The sequence below is a fragment of the Lontra canadensis genome, unplaced genomic scaffold, assembly GCF_010015895.1.
Source record: "Lontra canadensis isolate GAN:19392208 unplaced genomic scaffold, GSC_riverotter_1.0 scaffold6, whole genome shotgun sequence".
Lineage (NCBI taxonomy): Eukaryota > Metazoa > Chordata > Mammalia > Carnivora > Mustelidae > Lontra > Lontra canadensis.
In genome coordinates, this window is record NW_022631000.1 from 9,822,325 (window position 1) to 9,841,627 (window position 19,303).

Here is a 19,303-nt window from a genome sequence, read left to right on the forward strand (position 1 = left end):
GTTCTACCTTTAGTCATCAGATAAACTCTTCCTTCCAACTTATTACTTGATTTTCAATCAATGTTTTTCTTTAAAAGATTTTATTTACTTATTCGAGAGAGAGCTTGAACACAAGCTGGGCAAGGTGGGGAGGGGGCATAGGGTCAGAGGGAGAGGAAGAAGCAGACTCCCTGCTGAACAGGGAGCCAGATGCCCGGCTCCTGGGATCATGAGCTGAGAAGGCAGATGCTTAACCAACTGAGCCACCCAGGTGCCCCAATTTCCAATCGATATTAATAAGAATGGCTCTCTCACCACTAGCAGGCTTTTAAAAATAGTCCTGTATATTGGGCTGCCTGGGTGGCTCAGTGGGTTAAGCCTCTGCCTTCGGCTCAGGTCATGATCTCGGGGTCCTGGGATCGAGTCCCACATCAGGCTCTCTGCTAGGCAGGGAGCCTGCTTCCTCCTCTCTCTCTCTCTACTTGTGATCTCTTTCTCTGTCAAATAAATAAAATCTTAAAAAAAAATAGTCCTGGATATTTCAACTAAAGTATGAGTTCCTTCTGAAGATGAGCATTTGCCATTTTTCTGTGTTTTCATCATTTTGCTCATGGCCATATTATAAAAGGAGTTGCTTCTTTTTCTATTTTCTTTTTATTTAAGGAAGTGCCTTAGAATATATCATACATTTTGTTATTTAGATATTCAGGAAAATGAACTTAACGGTCAGCCTAGAAGTGAAAAACAAAACTTTTTTTCATCATGATTTTCTCACAAACTCTCTTCTTTCTTTTAAACACTAAGGAACCAACAATACCTTGAGTCAAAATCACCTGGAGAAATCAAAATTATCCCAACAAAGTCAGAATGAGACCTGAGTAAGATATTTGGCCATTTTCTAAGCTTGCTAATAATTTCTGACTATTCATACCAAGAGAGTACTTCAGAGACTAGCAAGAAGATAACTGCTTTACTTTGTATTCTGAGTTTCCAAAAGTGACAAGAATGCTTTCCACTGCTGTAGAAAAGACCAGAACTGTTCCCTATTACTCGAACTCCCCTCACGATTTTTTTTTTTTTTAACCTAGCGGTCAACCACCTTGTCTTGTGGGACATAGACAAGTATTAAGTAAGAATTCAGGGATAAGTTATCCCAAATGACTCAAAGCTCTTATCAGAAGAAATAACATTTCAATTTCATAGTAAACTGGTATCATGCCCCCACTGTGTGTTGTGTTTTGGTTAGCCTTGAAGGTACCCTCCCCAAAAAAAAGAAAGAAAGAAAAAGAAAAATCATGCAAAGAATTGTAGATGTATTCATTATGGTGAGAACAGCTGACTGAAGCTACTAAACCTTTGAACATACCGAGAAAAAAAATCTACGCTAAAAACAAGAAGAGGTAACCTCTTCCTCAAGGTTAAGCAGAAAATTAAAAACAGTCTGAAGGCACTGGAAACTGCCTTAGGCCTCTTGCAAGCAATACCTGAAGGGTGGGCTCAAACAACTTCCAAATCCATCCAGTTACCCCGCCTTTTCCATTGATTCCCAGATGTTTTTCCTCACACATAATCACACCTTCTGCTTTTCATCTTTCTTGCAGTATTTATCTACACTCCCTTTTTGTCTTGGTTTAGATGATTACAATTAATTTACTCTGTCAGCTGGAATATTTAAATCTAGAAAGTTCAGCAATATGGTAAGTCTAGGGTTTATTTTCCCTTAATAGCTCCATACCTGTTTTTGCATAGATAGCTCAATTTATTTTTATTTGTTTGATGGGTTTTCTGACTGTTTCCCCGAACAGCCAGTTAGGTATCCAGATAATTAACTTACCAGGATTCATACCACATCCATCATCCAGGAAGCACAACATGAATCCACCCTGCAGTTTTTCATTATCCACTGTAAGAGAAAGCAGTTAATTCGTTATTACTGATAAATATGGGCCTTAATTTGTTCATCAGAAAGTCATGCTGCTTACATAATTATCTGTCCCCCTCAAAGACAGCCACGGAGTAACAGAGTGAGGGCACAAAGATGACACTCAGAAAGGTGTCCAGGCTACAGTTTCACAGGACACTGCAGGGGGAAGACAGTCCTGCACCAAGAAATCATTTAAATTATAAATTTATATAAATTATTATATAAATTTATATAAATTATTAAATTATAAAAATTATTTAAATTATCATGAAACATCTAAACATTAATAAATTATGTGTACAGTGGGGCTTGCCCTGCTCTGGAATCCGCCTGGCCTTTAAACTTCAGGTGTTTTCCACCCTGGGGGTGGGAATAAAGGGAGATGGTGATGTGACCCCAGGATCCCTCTACCCACTGATCCACCTTTGTGCCCTTCCACCAAAGCACTCATTCTAAAGCCAATCCATGCTGTTCTTCTTTAATTCCTCAGGCTCTCCTGTTGGTAGTTAATTCCCATAAGAGTCATTTCTGTGTGCTTTTAGTGGCAGTAAATATTTGCCTCTTGAAACAGCATTTGATTTTTTTAAATGGTCAGGTTATTTGGAATCAATTATGGTGGTCAAGAGATATCATCAAGATAACAGATAGTCATCTCTTGTTTAAAAAAACAAAAAACAAAACTAATGAGACTAATTTTAATGCTCAGTTTGTGATCTGGCCAATCTGGCTCTGAGAGTAATTTCAACACTTGGATATATGACTTCTACCACATCTCTCTTTCTCTCTCTCTCTCTCTCTCATTCTCTCTCTCTTTTTTTTTTTTTTGGATAATAGCTTGAGAAATAGCCTACACACCAAAAAACTGCCTATGTGTAAAGCGTACAGTGGGATGAACTGTGGCATATGTACATACTTACAAAATCATCATCACAATCAAGGTAGTGAACATACCCATCACCTCAGACATTTCCTCAGGTCACTCTACAGTCTCTCCCTTCTGCCTTCTTCCGTGCCCATCCCCCCACACCAACCTCAGGCAGCGACTAACTCTATACCTATGATTCAGTTGTAGCACATTTGTTAAGTCGATTCTATGTTCAACGGTCACCCCTGATCAACATTTTAAAAGTCAAATAGTGTTAAGATAATCTGTAAATAAATATATAAAACATATACCTAAGCTTTCTGGCTTCATAATTTTTTTTTAATTTTATTTTTTATAAACATATATTTTTTTTCCCCCAGGGGTACAGGTCTGTGAATCACCAGGTTTACACACTTCACAGCACTCACCATAGCACATACCTTCCCAATGTCCATAACCCCACCCCCCCTCTCCCAACCCCCCTCCCCCCAGCAACCCTCAGTTTGTTTTGTGAGATTAAGAGTCACTTATGGTTTATCTCCCTCCCAATCCCATCTTGCTTCATTTACTCTTCTCCTACCCCCTTAACCCCCCATGTTGCATCTCCTCTCCCTCATATCAGGGAGATCATATGATAATTGTCTTTCTCCGATTGACTTATTTCGCTAAGCATGATACCCTCTAGTTCCATCCACATCGTCACAAATGGCAAGATTTCATTTCTTTTGATGGCTGCATAGTATTCCATTGTGTATATATACCACTTCTTCTTTATCCATTCATCTGTTGATGGACATCTAGGTTCTTTCCATAGTTTGGCTATTGTAGACATTGCTGCTATAAACATTCGGGCGCACGTGCCCCTTCGGATCACTTGGATTCATAATTTTATGGTCACATGCCCACTTCTAATTCCCTACCACCCCCAATATTTCCCTTCCTGTCTATAAGCACTTTGGATCTTCCCTACCAATTCGTTTTCCCAGTTCTTCTCTCTGCCTGGTCCTCTGGAGTGCTTACCTCAACTCACCTATCAGAATATTCCTCCCCACTTTGCTCAGAGCAAACCCCATTATTTAACAAAGGGAAACCAACTCTTGTGGAGTTCTTTGCCAGTGAGGTGGTTCTCAACTGTGGCTGAACATTTTAATCACACGGAGATACTATGAATTAACTGGTCTCGGGTGAGGCTCAGGAATAAACATCTCCCCCAATTATCTTACTGCATATCAGCACTAGGAACCACCTGATCCAAGCCTTAGGTGGCTCTGTACAGATTTTGCAGCTCTTGGGATAAAGTCCCCATGTAAGGAACTTGCAGAAAGAAGGGAATTTCTTTGGCAACAAGGTGGGAAAGACTCAAAATTCCCAAGATACATATACAGTGCTTACTTTTTCTATAAACCCAAGAGAGGAACTACAAACAATCATAGCCTTGGAATGTAATATTCCCCTACTATCCACACTGAAGCTTGGTCATGTTTATTTCAATTCCTTAAAGCTAAGAATTCTAGATAAATTTCCATTATCTGTCAAATACGCATGTCTAAAACAAACCCCAGCACCTTCTCCCTCATCAGACTTAACTTCCCCTTCTAATGTTTCCTGTTCAATAAATGTCCACCACTCTGCCATTAGGCTTCAGCTCCCCAAGTCAAAACCTCAGGACTGCCATGTCTTCTCAATTCCACCCCCTTAATGCCTTTCAAGTTTGAGCACATTCTCCATCACCACGACACTGCCCTAGCTCAGAAAGTCATCATCTGTCTTCTGAATTACAGCAACAGCTGCCTCACTCCTTGTTCCTGCTAAAAGCAGAGTGCAGACCAGTATGCATTTCACAATTAATTTTATGTGTCAACTTGGTTAAGCTCTGGTACCCAGCTCTTTGGTCAAACTTTAGTCTAGATATTGCTCTGAAAACATTTGTGGATATAATTAACATTTACAATCAGTTGACTTTAATAAAGCAAATAACTTCCATAATATGGGTGAGCCTCATCCAATCAGTTGAAGGCCTTAAAGGCAAAAACTGAAGTTCTTCAAAGAAGCAATTTTCTGCATCAAGACTGCAACAAAGAAATTGCGCTTGAGTTTCTAGGCTGCTGGCCTACCCTGAAGATGAAGAACTTGAGAATACAACATAAACTCTTAGCTGGATTTCCAACCTGCCAGCTGCCCCACAGACTTCAGGTGTGCTGGCCCCCACCCCACAATCCTGTGAGTCAATTCCTTAAAATCTCTCCTTCTCACCCTCCCCAAACACTCTATCAATAGCTATAGATGTAGACAGATACAGATATATATATCAATATAGCAACACACATATATATCTACAGTGGAGGGAGGCAGATCAGATCTGTCCATCTATCTGTCTACCTGTCTGTCCATGTAGCTATCTCGTACAGGTTCTGTTTCTCTGTAGAACCCTAACAATTACACTCTCCAAGCTCACCACTTGTCATTCCCTCCCCACACCCATACTTCAAACTTCCCCTTCCATGCAAATATTCTCCTTAACTAACCTTGAGCATCGCAAACATTTTTGCAACTCCATTGGTGTTTTATGTTCTCTCCAAATTCAAGCCCCTGCATATGCTCCCCCTTTTCCTTTTCTGCCCCTGATTCACGAGGTGGAAGCCTATTTCCCCTATAGGTCTTTAGATCCAGTAAGGTTCCTTCTAGGACAACTGCTCATTCCCACACGTCATCAGGAGCCTACAATGAACATTTTCTTTGTAGTTTGTGTTCCCCACTTTCTTATGTATCTCTTTATCTTTCAAACTGTTGGCTCTTACATTTTAAAACACAGTAGCCTCAGAGATATGGTGAAAGCTAAGGGCCCTCCACTCATGAAAGTGAAGATATACAGCGTATTTTCTACAGACCCCCACGCTAGGATGGGGTCTTTCTTAAGAGCAGGCACTGCATGCTTAACACTTAACCTAGTGCCTGCCACTTGCTAAGCACATAAAAAAATTTTTAACTGCAAATCCACATTTACTAGAACCAATACATATGAACAGATAAACAACAATGGCCAAACATGTTTAGTTTGAACTTTATGGTCCTCCCTCAAGTTACCTGAAGAAAATTTAAGATTAAAAAGTAGGGGCACCTGGGTGGCTCAGTGGGTTAAGCCTCTTCCTTGGACTCAGGTCATGATCCCAGGGTCCTGGGATCAAGCCCCACATCGGGCTCTCTGCTCAGCGGGGAGCCTGCTTCCTCATCTCTCTCTCTGCCTGCCTCTCTGACTACTTGTGATCTGTCAAATAAATAAATAAAATCTTAAAAAAAAAAGATTGAAAAGTAATTCAGGGGCTTCAGTAAATAATCTGAAGACTGGCTCAATGCTTAGATTAATTATTTATCCCCATATCAATTCTATCTATTGCTGTATAAGCCCTGACCCTGGCTTATTACTTTAAGAAAAATTGATTTGCTAAGTTGATAGCCATATTGTGATTTGCAGCAATAAAAAATTTTATAACATGAATAGGTACTTTTTTTATGAATAGGTAATTTAAAACCAAAAACCATAAGTTCAGTTTTTCACAAAACACATAACCTATAAAGAAGTGCCATTCTGAAGTCAAATGGCAAAGACTGTATGTGTGTGTGTGTGTGTGTGTGTGCGCGTGCATGGGCGACAATTGCTAGAGAAAATTGGGGAAATGAGTACAGCCATGCCCTGATGGTGTTCTGCTACAAACCCAAAAAAACATAACATGTGAACTCCAATGACATTTGTTGTGCTTTGTGATTCTGGATCATTCTTCTCAACCCTTCAACCCCTCATCAATAATATGTGAGCTCTGGGGGCACCTGGGTGGCTCAGTCAGTCAAGCTTCTGCCTTCACCTCAGGTCATGATCCCAGAGTCCTGGGATCAAACCCAAATCAGGCTCCCTGCTCAGTGGGGAGCCTGCTTCCCCCTCTCCCTCCGCCCCTTCCTTCCCCCGACCTCATGCTCACTCTCTCACGTGCTCTCTCTTACATAAATAAATAATATCTTCAAAACTATGTGTGTGTGTGTGCTGTTAATGAAATGCAGCTTAAATCTTTTCTCCTTCTCCATTTCTAGGACCACTTCCTTAGTTCCAATTCTCATGAAATCTTCCATAGGTCATTTCCATAGCCCCACACCCCTGCTAACCCATCATTCACACTTCTAAGGATCACCCTGCATGCTATGGCTGGAGTAACTTTCTTCAAAAAGGGCACATTTCTAATTTGCCAAATGATATTGCTCAAAATTCTTCAGCAGTCACCGTCTATAGAAAGAAACCTTAGCATGGCATTGAAGGTGCTCATCTCTTTAGCTCTAACAATTAGCTTTATCAACCTGGCCTACTCATTGTTCTCTGACTGCTTTTTCTCCAAATACCTACACAGTTCGCTCCCTCACCTCATTCAGGTCTTTGACCGGACACCACCTTAGAGAAACTCTCCCTGTTCACATCATGAAAAATAGTACACCCTGCCGATTGCTCTTTGTTCTCTTCACCCACTTTCTTTTTCCTTTTAGCACTTTTCATTGCTTGGTGTATCATTTGTTCACTTCCTCACTGTCTCTCTCCCCCTCATGAGAACACACATTCCTGACGACACGTATTTAGTCACACATGTGGCTCTGTGCTCTATCCCTAGCACCTGGTTCATTCATGACAGACACTCAATAAACTGTTATTGAATAAATGAATCTCTAAAATGATCTACTTTCATTCTCTTTCGCACAATAATTTCTCAGACAGGGATATCCTTTTTTTTTTTTTTTTTCAAAGACTACTTGACAAAAACTACATCTATATGTTAGGCCCTAGCTCTTTATTATGAGGTATTCTTTCTCTGTGTTCCTACCATACTTTGAGCCTCTCCTGGGCAAGAAACACTTATTCTATCTTATACTATCTAAGGGGATATATAAGGGAAGACCACTTTTTCACCACTACTGGTATTTCCTTCCATGTGAAATGGAGTGACATTAATATTAGTAGAGGAGCCCTTCTCTGTCCCTTGACTCACTTCTCACTCATCTGACTGGTAACCTAGGGAAGAATCATCTAGGGAGGCTCAGTTCAGATCTCTCCAGCTCTCATGTTCCCTCCTGGGAGTGAGCTGCCTGCAGAGTGCATGAGCTCTGCTCTGCTCACTCCAGGCAGACCGGTGTTGAAGGGAAGCCTGACTCCACAGGTTGGGCAAGTATCTGATTCTGGGGTATAACCAGCAAATCCGCTGGATTTCTCACGCTAACCTCCACTTTTGAATAATAAAGACTGACTAGCATTTTTTAATGAATAATAAAGACTGACCCTCTTGACCTTCTCAAACTTTTCAGAACCTGAATCGTAGAAAGGGAAGAAGAGCGTTCATTTATTATGTTTTCTCAAATGTCTCGAGATGTCCATGTCTCTCTGCCTCATGAACCAGAAGCAGCCACTTAACACGGGATTTTCTTTTTCTTTTTTCTTCTTAGTATGCTTCACGCCGAATGTGGGGCTTGAACTCACAACTCTGAAATCAAGACTTGAGATCAAGAGTTGGATGCTGTACCAACTAAGCATCCAGATGCCCCACAGGATCTTAAACACTTAAAAAATTGAACTGAACTGAGCTTTTTCATTATAAATACAGATTGACATCATGGACCATATATTCTTGCCTGTGACCAACAGCCAATGTTTACAGGACAGCTGACAGAATCAGGGTTGGGGATCAGTTTTAACACTGCAGACATTTACCCAGGCAGTATTAAATACAAGACTGGATCTCAGAACCTAAATTCATCCGCATCATATTCTAATGAAATGAACTATTAAGTACAATAATTATTTGGTGACTAAAAATGAAGTCAGGGAAGAAAACATACTTTGCTTGAATTTTAGAGCCCTCAAACATTCATGCTTCACATTCACTTACACGTTTTAAAACTGTGGTAAGTTGAGAATGATGTATATTTAATTATGAATAACCATTAAGTTAATGTGCTTTTAAAATAAAACTGTTTTCTTGTGGCAGGCAAATTGACTGTTCCACATCACTCTGATACTTTCACAAAACCCTGGAAGATCTAATTTTGTAAATGGGTCCCCTAACAAGTGAACAATTCCACTCTCAGAGTATACTTTTCTCAACCTGGCTCCCCACAGGGTCACTGTACTCACAAAGTACTTAAATTACATTAGAAATCTATAAAAAGTGCTTTGATTTCATGAAATAAAATGAAAGCAAAATAACGATAGGCTTTTCCATTAGAAGGGGAAAAAAAGAAAACAAATATGCTCACCTGAAAATACATCAAGTCTTGCAGCCCCTGCATCTCTGGAAACAATATAAAAATATCACTGCTTCAATACGAAATTATGTTTTAAAAAATTACATTAATCTGAATTGCTTATGTGATGTATAACCTATTGTCAGATAGCAAATAATAGAGAAATCCACTTAAATTGCTTCAAAACAGTTACTAAAATGTTTCACTCTACATTTATGTACTAAGACCTGTGATCGTTCATAATTTGAGAATGTTACAAAACCTGAAACTTGGAAATTTGAAAGAATAGATGGAATTTAATGGTAGTTACACAAAAACTCACCAAAAATGGATATGAATATTTAAAAAAAAAAACTAGTTGGATAATAATCCATAAATTGCAGACAGATTTTCATGTTATATTTTAGTTCCCCAAAAATGATAAGAAAAAGCAAATTACTAATATGTACTGTGTGATCATATATGTTTTTGAAGAACATATATGATGTGCATGTCCATATATGTAAGGAAATAAATCCAAACAGTGGTTTTCTCTAGATCGGAGCTTGGCAAATTATGGTCCAAAAGCCAAATGGGGCCTACTAACTGTTTTTGTAAATAAAGTTTTATTGGAACACAATCATGTCCATTCATTTACATATTGCCTAGGCGGCCTTCACAGCACAATGGCAAAGTTCAGTAGTTTCAACAGGGAACACACAGCCTGCACAGGGAGAAATATTTACTTTCTGGTCTTTTACAGAGAAGCAAGCTGATACCACCTCCCCTGTCATGTAATGAGATTACTGATGACTTTCTTTTTCTTATTATTTTCTCAGTTTTCTACAGCTCACAGATATTGTGTATTTTCTTAAATTATTTTTTAAAGAAGAAATCCCAGAAGAAAAAGAACAAGAGCCAAAAGAGCCTGGGTTCAGTGTGAGGGGTGAAGACAATGAGGACAGCGGTCTTAGCTGATGCAGCAGTAGAGGGGTTGTGTAAGGGAAGCTCGGAGTAATAACAATCGCTGGGACTCTAACCGGGAAATTTGAGGCTCTCCCAAAACTTCCATCAACTCCAACCCAAAACTATACCAGGTAAGTCTGAGTAGGTACAACGGCTTGTTCTACAAGCCTTCAAAGTTGGCCCCTTAGCTCCTTCCTCTAGCCAGTTGCTTTCATAAGCTCTTCCTTTATGGAAATTCGGGAGGCACTACTGCCATTTCTTGGAGCGTTTTCTGTGGCTCAAGTAAGCACTAAATCAAGTATTTTTAAGCCTCTCCTAACCCTTACCACAATCTCATGACACAAGAGTATCATCGTCTCCATTATATAATTATACTTTATGCAAAACACCATGTACATGATAGGTGCTCAGTAAATGCCACTGCTGCCCTGAAATGGAAGTTTTTCAAAGAAAGAGTTTTCATAGAAAAATTCCATGGAATAAGACAGAAAAATCATTCACCTCTACAGCACATTAAGACATTTTATAGGGATACCTGCATGACTCAGTTAGTTAAGCGACTGCCTTGGGCTCAAGTCATGGTCCCAGGGTCCTGGGATCGAGTCCTGCATCAGGCTTCCTGCTCAACGTGCCACTCTTTCTGCTTGTGCTCTACCTCTCTTGGTCAAATAAATATTTTTTTAAAGATTTTATTTATTACAGCGAGAGAGGGAACACAAGCAGGGAGAGTGGGAGAGGGAGAAGCAGGCCTCCCCGCAAAGCAGGCCGGAAGCCCGATGCGGGGCTCGATCCCAGGACCCTGGGATCATAACCTGAGTCGAAGGCAGAGGCTTAACCACTGAGCCACCCAGGTTCCCCAATAAAATATTTTTTAAATACATTTTATAATAAGCTTTATAGTTTAACCCTGGTACTTTCTCTCTGACCAGCTGTCATATCAGGAAGAGGCCACCAACCATCTCTTCCTATACTGGCACATTTTTTGCCTGATGTCTACAATATTGTTTTAATATCCTCCAGTTTTAATTTTGACAACCACAGGAAACTCTTAAATAAAGTGATATAAACTAACTTCTCAGAATAACACAGGAACTTCATGAAGACCTTCTTCATGAGAACAACTAGGCATCTTGAGTAAGTCTATGAAAGAGCTTCATGTGATATCAATTATTAGCATCTGAGCAACCTTGGCAAACTCCAGTGTCTGCTGAAGACAGAGGAACTGGTTTGGTCCAGGCTGGCTATGGGGACCCCTGGGAACACCAGAAGGCACAGACTGGTTAGTCCCAAGAGCACACGGGCTATGCCACCTGAGCCCAGTGACCAACCTTGGGGCTGCTACTTCTAATCTTTAAAGAAAAAGCAGGAGGGAGGTGAGGGGTGAAGGCAGGGGACATAGATTTCTCGTGTGGCACCTCCTGTTTCTTAAACTTTATAGGCAATCCCTTCTTTGCTGCTTTTTCTTTAGAATTCCCATGCAAACTCACCCTGAGTCAAACAGGAAACGGGCTAGACTTGGTCAGAGGCCTGACAGTTTACAGATGCTGCTCTGAGAATTGTTTTATTGATCACATTTCTCTCACTCCCTTGGGTCTGAAGTCAATTTTTCTTTGCGAATCTCCTTCTACCACATGGGGCGGTTTAGAGATGAGCTTTACCTTGCATTGTCCAGCAATTCGGCTAACGCTCCAAAAAGGAAACTGTGCGTGGTGCTGATGAAGAAAGAGGGAAAGCCCCAAGTTAAACCAACTTGTAATGAGCATAAAAGCTTCAGGACACGTGCAGACAAACCTTCTCCGCTTCAGGACAGTTAATCAATTAAGGACTTATTCTAGAAACAACTTTCTCAGCACGGTAAGATTCTGAAGTAGATGCGGTCTATTACAAAGCCACGGCTAAGAACACGATTGCCAAAATAGCTTGTTTGTTTCTAATAAAACAGAGACTTCAAGGACCTTACTGTACGTACGGCAAATTCTGGTGTTTTCAAATTGCTTCATAAGCATTTATTCAAGTTTTTTTTTGGGAGAACTTGTCATTAAAATTGTATTATTTAAGGTCAAATTATTTCTGAAAGATCTTGATCAAAAACTTGGCATACCAGAAGGCCTTAAGGCTCCATCTGCAGGCACAGTCACTGACAGGGGACCCCTGTTTGTGCCGCTAATCCTCTCTTCATATTTTTCTGAAGGCCCTTTTCTCCTCTGAATTACCTATGGTCATTCTTCCCTGTACCCCTCATGCTAGGTCCTGGGTAAAAGAACACAGTAGACAGCCACCATTAGTAGCTGCCTTTGGGGGCCCACACTTGGCTTTTCATTTCCTGATGTAGATATTTCAGTCAGCAACTCTATCACAGCATTAAGGGAAGATTCAGTCTGCAATTTTCTTTTTTATATTTAGTAAACGGGTAGCAGAAGCAGGAGAGACCCACTGATCAAAAAACATCGACTCATTTGTACAGAAGAAAGATCATCGGCAATGTCTCTGAGGTTCCAAAAACCTTAGGCCACAAGAAACACATTAGCCAAAAGTTTATTTCATTTTTAAGATTTATTTATTTATTTTAGAGAGAAAGAGCATAAGCTAGTGAGTGGGGGAGGGGCAGAAGGAGAGAAAGAATTCTCAAGCGGACTGAGCAGGAAGCCCAAGTTGGGGCTGGATCCCAGGACCCCGAGATCACAACCTGAGCCAAAATCAAGAGTTCAACGCTTAACCGACTGCACCAACCATGTACTCCTCCATTTTGGGGGAATTTTAAACTTTAAACACATGCTGATGTGGGATCTCTTGACTCTAGTCAAGTCTGTAATTAAAAAAATAAATAAATACAACTGCTGTGAAAAGATGGCCTTCACTCAAAAGAAATCTAGAGTATAAAAACCTAAAACAGAGAAAAAGCGAAGGTTATATGCTTTACAAAAGCGGCATTTGAAACCACAGGACTTACTAGTGAATTCAAAATACATGATTTAATATACAAAAGCTCAACGTACAAACAATACCTTAGGAAAGTAACCGCGGTCATTCTGACCAAGAAGTGCCATAGAGGTTTCTGTTCTATTTCACTCAAGAGATTTTAACACACTGCTCGCCATGTGCTAATGTGGACAGACAAGGTCTTCACCATCTTGGGACTCAAGCCAGTTGGGGGGATATGAAAAACATACAAGTAAACAGACATAGAGATGATATGGCAGATCATGATTAGATACCATGAGGGAAGGGTGATGGGGAAGAGTAATGGTAAGCAGAGGACATGGTGGTCAGGGAGAGCCTCTCTTCATAGAAGACATTTAAGCTGAGTCCTGAAGGCTGAGGAGAACTCAGTCCCTTGCAGAGCCGGAGAGGAAACTCTGCAGCAAGAGAAGCATCTGCAAGGACAGGGATGCAGGAAGGAGCCAAGGAGGCCAGTAGGCTCTGGCTATGGCGAAACAGGGCGAAGATGTGTAGATACTGTGTGGCCGGTCACGAACAGCCTTCTACTCCATGCTTAGGAGCTTGTACTTCTCCTAGATGTCACTGGAAACCATGGTCATGTTTTAAGAAGAGTGACATATCTGCTTTACTTCTTTAAAATCTCACTCTGCGGGGGGAGCCTGGGTGGCTCAGTGGGTGAAGTGTCTGCCTTTGGCTCAGGTCATGATTTGGGGGTCCTGGGAAGCTCCCTGCTCAGTGGGAAGTCTGCTTCTCCCACAGCCCCTCCTCCACTAGTGCTCTAATAATTAAATCTTTTTTTTTTTAAAGATTTTATTTATTTATTTATTTGACAAACAAAGATTACAAGTAGGCAGAGAGGCAGGCAGAGAGAGAGGAGGAAGTAGGCGCCCTGCTGAGCAGAGAGCCCCATGCGGGGCTCGATCCCAGGACCCTGGGATCATGACCTGAGCCGAAGGCAGAGGCTTTAACCCACTGAGCCACCCAGGCACCCCAGTAAAATCTTTTTTAAGAAATAAAAGATCTCACTCCGGCAGCTCTCAGGAAAAATGGACCATCAGCGAGTAAGAATGGGAAGCAGAGAACCCAGTTTAGAGGCTACATGGATTATCTCCCCAAGGAGACAGCAGCTGGTCTGGACTGAAGTCAAGGGCAGCGGCAATACAGAGGAATGGATGAATCAGAGACATAGAGAAACGGTGAAGAGGATTTGATGTTGAATTGAATATGGAAGCGAAATGAAGAGAAAAAAAAAATCACTCCTGCTCTTACTGAAGGAACTCACAAACAAAAATCTATCTGGAGAAGCGGAGAAGATGCCAATTTGTATCTGATTTTGTGGTTATTCCTTCACACTGCTGTCACTTAAGTTAGTGCGCCACCAACTGACAATGGGTTGCAGGCAAGGGGGAACCCGGGGATGGGAGGCACCCTGGGAATAACAGCTGTGATAACTACACAACACTGAGGCTGAGAAGGTTTCCTAAGATAAAATGCATAGTCCTTCCAACATTCCACCCGTAATTTTTCTTTTTTTTTTTTTTTAAGATTTTATTTATTTATTTGACAGAGAGAGCCACAGCTGGAGAGGGAACACAAGCAAGGGGAGTGGGGGAGGGAGATTAGGCTTCCCACGGAGCAGAGAGCTGGATGCAGGGCTTGATCCCAGGACCTTGATCATGACCTGAGCTGAAGGCAGGCGCTTAATGACTGAGCCACCCAGGCACTGCTCCACCAGCAATTTTTCTTAAACTCGACTCAAAACTGCTATTTCGTCATTTGTCTCCCGTCTCAGTTAACCTTTAAATATTTGTTCTATCCTTTCCAGCTTGAAATTATTCTCTAGATAAAAAGATTTAAAAAAAAGTAAACATCTGCCAAATACTGCCTATTTTACTTTGTCTTCTATAAAAATTACATGCTTGTCCCAAGCAGCAAGGCTGGCTTTGCCTGGCATTCTTTACACTTTCATTTCTGTGGTTTCAAACCTGGTGAATCCCTTGTATCAATCCGTACTTTTAGCAACTCCGGATTACTCAAAGACCAAAAAACCGGCAAAGCAGGATGAACTACACAAGCACTCACTGCTAGGCTGTGCTGTGTTGGAGATGACAGATGGAACAGGAAGTCCCTGTCATCGGTCTCTGGGAACCTAAGTATCTGAAATTAACACCTGATGAGGCTGCAAAAGGCACCTGGGCCTGACAGAGAAGCCCAGTGCTCTAGCAATAACTAAAATGGGAGGATTCTATCCTGGGAGAGGTTAGGTTTTTGCAAGGACACAACGACAAAGACTGGAATCAATAAATACAAATTACTCTCTGGAGGGCAAACTTAATCTTGAAAGTATCAGTGCACTGGGCACAGAAATCACAAGCCATAGGCCAGGTTGGTAGAATTAGGGTTCCGCTAGCCCCCAATTAAATCGCTAAATGCGGGGACTTCTTAACCACCTGGTGTTAATTTTAGGACAACAAAAAGGTTTATAACCTAGCCCAGAGCAGGGGCACCTGGGTGGTTCAGTTGGTTAGGTGTTGGGACTCTTGATTATGCTCAGGTCACCATCTCAGGGTCCTGAGACTAAGCCCCGTGTCATGCTCAGTAGCATGGGACCTCTGAAATTCTCTCTCCACGAGCACCCGCCCGCAACTCCAGCACACTGGCACAAGTTATTCTCCCTAAAAATAATCATAATCTGGCCCAGAATGGTATCTTTTCTACTTTTTCATTATTTTTTAATACAAAAACTTTAAATAAAATTTCCATAAATCGATAATACCAAATTCTTTTTTTTTTTTTTTTTTTTTTTTTGGTCAAATTGGGTATTTCACTAGGAGACAGACCCAAACTCTTCTCCACTAGTGGGGACCCTCCCTCGTTCAGGCTTCACCGGACACTCACGAATTGGCGTGGATGAAATCCAGACGCAGCTGAGCCCGCCGCAGAGTTGCGTACTTGTCACCCATGTCCTCGAACTCGACCAGCGCAGCCCTAAGACTTACGGAGGGTGGAATAGCTGTATCCAGCCCTTGCCCCGCCCACGTGCTGGTTCCCGCCCACGTCTTCTTCCCTGCCCACGCCCTCCTCCGCCCACGCTCCCGGCTGTGCACAAACACCAGCTCGGCAAACACCCACTCCCCCTGCCGGTTAGAAGGTGAAGTTCACCCTGGGCTGCCAGCCTGGGTATCCGGCAAGGTAAGTCTATTCCTTGTCTTGAATCCATTCTTGAGAATGAGGCATCTGAGCTAGACTTCTCTTTCCACATTGAGATTTATTTAACCTTCCCGCATAGTTGTTCTGTCATTCTCGGATGGGAAATGGAGCCCAAGGCTGGGATCAGAATTTGATGAGAAATGATTGCGCACACGCACGCACACACACACACACACACACAAAGAATTTGAAGAGGCTGGGTCTGGAGGTTGGGGGTTATAGAGAAGGAAAATGGATAGTTTTCCTTTACTTGCATTAGTTTGTTACACAGCATCAGAGGTGTTTGTGTTCTAACCCATAGCGTACCTTCCTGTGTTTCTTGGGTTGAGACTGTTAACTCCCATCAAAGAAAGTAAGGAAGAAAAGATCAGTCAGAGAGAAAAAGGAAGGACTAAAGGCGGTCAGAACAGAATTTGGACTTTGCTGTGATGTGGAGGCTTGTGTTTGTGAGAAACTTTCTCACCTGTCAGCTGATAGTCAACTCTTTTATGTGCTGGCCCTCAGCTCAAAGAACAGACATTCTGTACTGTTCTATAAGATAGAACTGGGCAGGTAAAGGTTCAGGGAAAAGAGGGGGTGGGGGGGAATGTAAGGAAGGACTATGAGCACCAGCTGTCCAAATGCTGTGTTCCACTGAGTTCCAAGTCACAGAAACCCCAGCTGAAATAGCACTTGTCAAAGATGTTTTCTGGGATGGTCCTGGTAGTAATGAGAAATTAGAGTTAACCTAGTTGACCTCTAAAAAGTGTTCAGATTCATTCAATCTAGGGTTAGTTCAATAGCACTCAGCAGCAATTTTGTGATAGTTTTGAAATCAGAAATGAATGTCTATTGAATAAAGAACTTGAACTAGATGTGTTTGTGATTTCCAGGCATCATATAAGCAATGAGGTCTCAGAAAAGAAAAAAAAAATGTCAGTTTTGGGATAATCATTTTACTTCTAAAGAAAGTAGTTTATCAGCTACTACATTTATAAGAATCAGGAGAGGAAGAGAGAATTTGAATGACAACCCAAAGGAACATGATGCTCTACTTTAATTTGAAAACTGGAAGTAAACATAAACATTTCAAGTAATTTCCCTGATTGCATTTTTGTTTTAACAGTGGCTGACATGGTGGTGTTTTGATAGGAAAATTCTCTTTACTAAGTAACTTGAGCTGTCTTTCCAATTTCTCCTTCCATAGAACTTCAGACATATGATATTTATTTTCATTTTATGAACAAGAAAAGCTTGACAAGCCTCTTCTGGATTTATTTTACTACCCCAATTTCCAGCTGCTATCTCAAAGCAATTTACTATTGGGAGGGCACTGGACCACTCGCCTGTAATTAGTAAAGGCTGTAATATCTAATTCTACCAGAGGGAAGGGTGTGATTATCATAGAATCAGGTCTTCTAATAATATGAGAGGAGCCCTTCTACAGTAAGTAGCCAGCCCCAAAGCACTAAAGGCTTCTGGTTGGCCTGGATAGCAGGCATTCAGGGGGAATCTGTTAGATATGCTAAAACAGAGACCTGAGAGTCATTGCACACAACCCCCAAAAGCCGTTCCTCTTCACCATTTCAACTCCACCTAGCCACTCTCCAATCATAAAGGTAAATCTTGCTCCTCTTCCAGGTATACTTTTGGGATTCTTTATCTTAGCCATCTCCCTCAATCCTACCTCAAGATTCATTTTAACATCATTTTATGATACAAACATATTGAGGAAATAGCAGGAAGGGGAAATTTAAAAATGAGAACATCATCTGCTCATCTTTTGGTCGATCCTGCTTTTAAAGAGTCAGTTTGGGATAAGAGACTCTTCAGCTCTTCCCAACTAGACATTTTAGCTTTCCAACACTCATGTACTGGTCACAAACAATGGCTCAAATCTTTCAAACTATTCTCTCCCCTTTTCATTTAAATAACTTTGTGTGGGGCCCCTGGGTGGTGCAGTCAGTTAAGCATCCAACTGATTTCGGGTCAGGTCATGATCTCAGGGTCATGATCTCAGGGTCATGAGATCAAGCCCTGCATCAGGCTCTGCATTCAGCATGGAGTCTGCTTAAGACTATCTCTGTCCCTCCTCTTGCTTTCTTCTTTTTTCCTCTCATAAATAAATAAAATAAATTTGTACGAGCCAACATTTTATTACTCTTCACAAACACGTTTGAACTCAAGACAAAATTTATGAACATTAAAAAAAAAAAACAGATGTGTGTACCTACCAACTATTCACAATGGTATGCCATTTTCTAAGAATTACAATTAAGAAATGACATTAGTATATTATGATAGATACAGAAACCAAACACTATTGAAGTAGTAGTATTGAAAGATGTTACTGACCCTCAATGGACAATAGTGAAATATCTCTGAAAGGAGTCATACCTACTTGCTCATTTTCTTGCTTCTGTGCAATTCTGAACCTGGTTGGTATGTTTTCATTGCATTTCCAGTCTCCTTCGCACTAGAGAATGGTAGGGTTTTCATTACCTTGGTTGTCAGTTATCCACATAGATAACAGTCTTTCTACTCCATGCAGCACTATGGTAAACATCTCTGGAGACTATGGAAAATATGAGGCCTAGAGCTTGCCCAGAAAATAATGATGGTTATTAAATGAGTTGGAAAATATAATAGTCATCTTAGGTTGGCTAACACATTAGTCATTTCCCCAACTTTCCTTTTTCTACTTTCAAAGGTGAAAACTTGTTTCCCAGACTCTCTTCTAGCAGGGGGTGGCCATTTGACCAAGTCTTTATAAATAAAATCGAAGCAGAAATCTGTTTAGTGGTTCCAGAAAGGCATTTGCTCTCTTTATAAAAGAGAGAGGCAGGGCTGGCTCCATCTCCCATCTTTCTTGTCTCTGTTTTAAATATGGGCACAATGCCTGAATTTAGGGGTGTCATTTGCATCCATGAGGGAAAAGTCAAGAGAATCACAAGAAACTCTCCCAAAGCCAACAGCCACCCATCTCAAATTTTTGTATGAAGTAAAACTTAACATTAATCTTTATGAGATTAAGTAATTATAATGTGGTTCTTTTTTGCTTATACCAAAACTATTCTTAACCAATAATGACAAAAAATAATCCCAGAAATCCTAGAAATGACTTTTTAAAAAAAAATTTTATTTACTTATTTGACAGAGAGAGAGAGAGAGAGAGCACGCACGCACGC

At 41.0% G+C, this 19,303-nt stretch overlaps 1 protein-coding gene across 1 annotated transcript in view; it reads right to left on the reverse strand.

Moving 5' to 3' along the window:
- The window catches only part of MORC1 (MORC family CW-type zinc finger 1), a 175,511-nt gene extending 159,622 nt beyond the window's left edge, over positions 1–15,889 (reverse strand). Inside the window, exons 1-4 of the mRNA XM_032852629.1 lie at positions 15,825–15,889; positions 11,645–11,698; positions 9,054–9,088; positions 1,814–1,882 (exon numbers count right to left, since the gene is read on the reverse strand). Of these exons, the coding sequence (XP_032708520.1) occupies positions 1,814–1,882; positions 9,054–9,088; positions 11,645–11,698; positions 15,825–15,889 (223 nt within the window). The remainder of the gene's footprint in view (positions 1–1,813; positions 1,883–9,053; positions 9,089–11,644; positions 11,699–15,824) is intronic.
- Between the last annotated feature and the right edge of the window lie 3,414 nt (positions 15,890–19,303).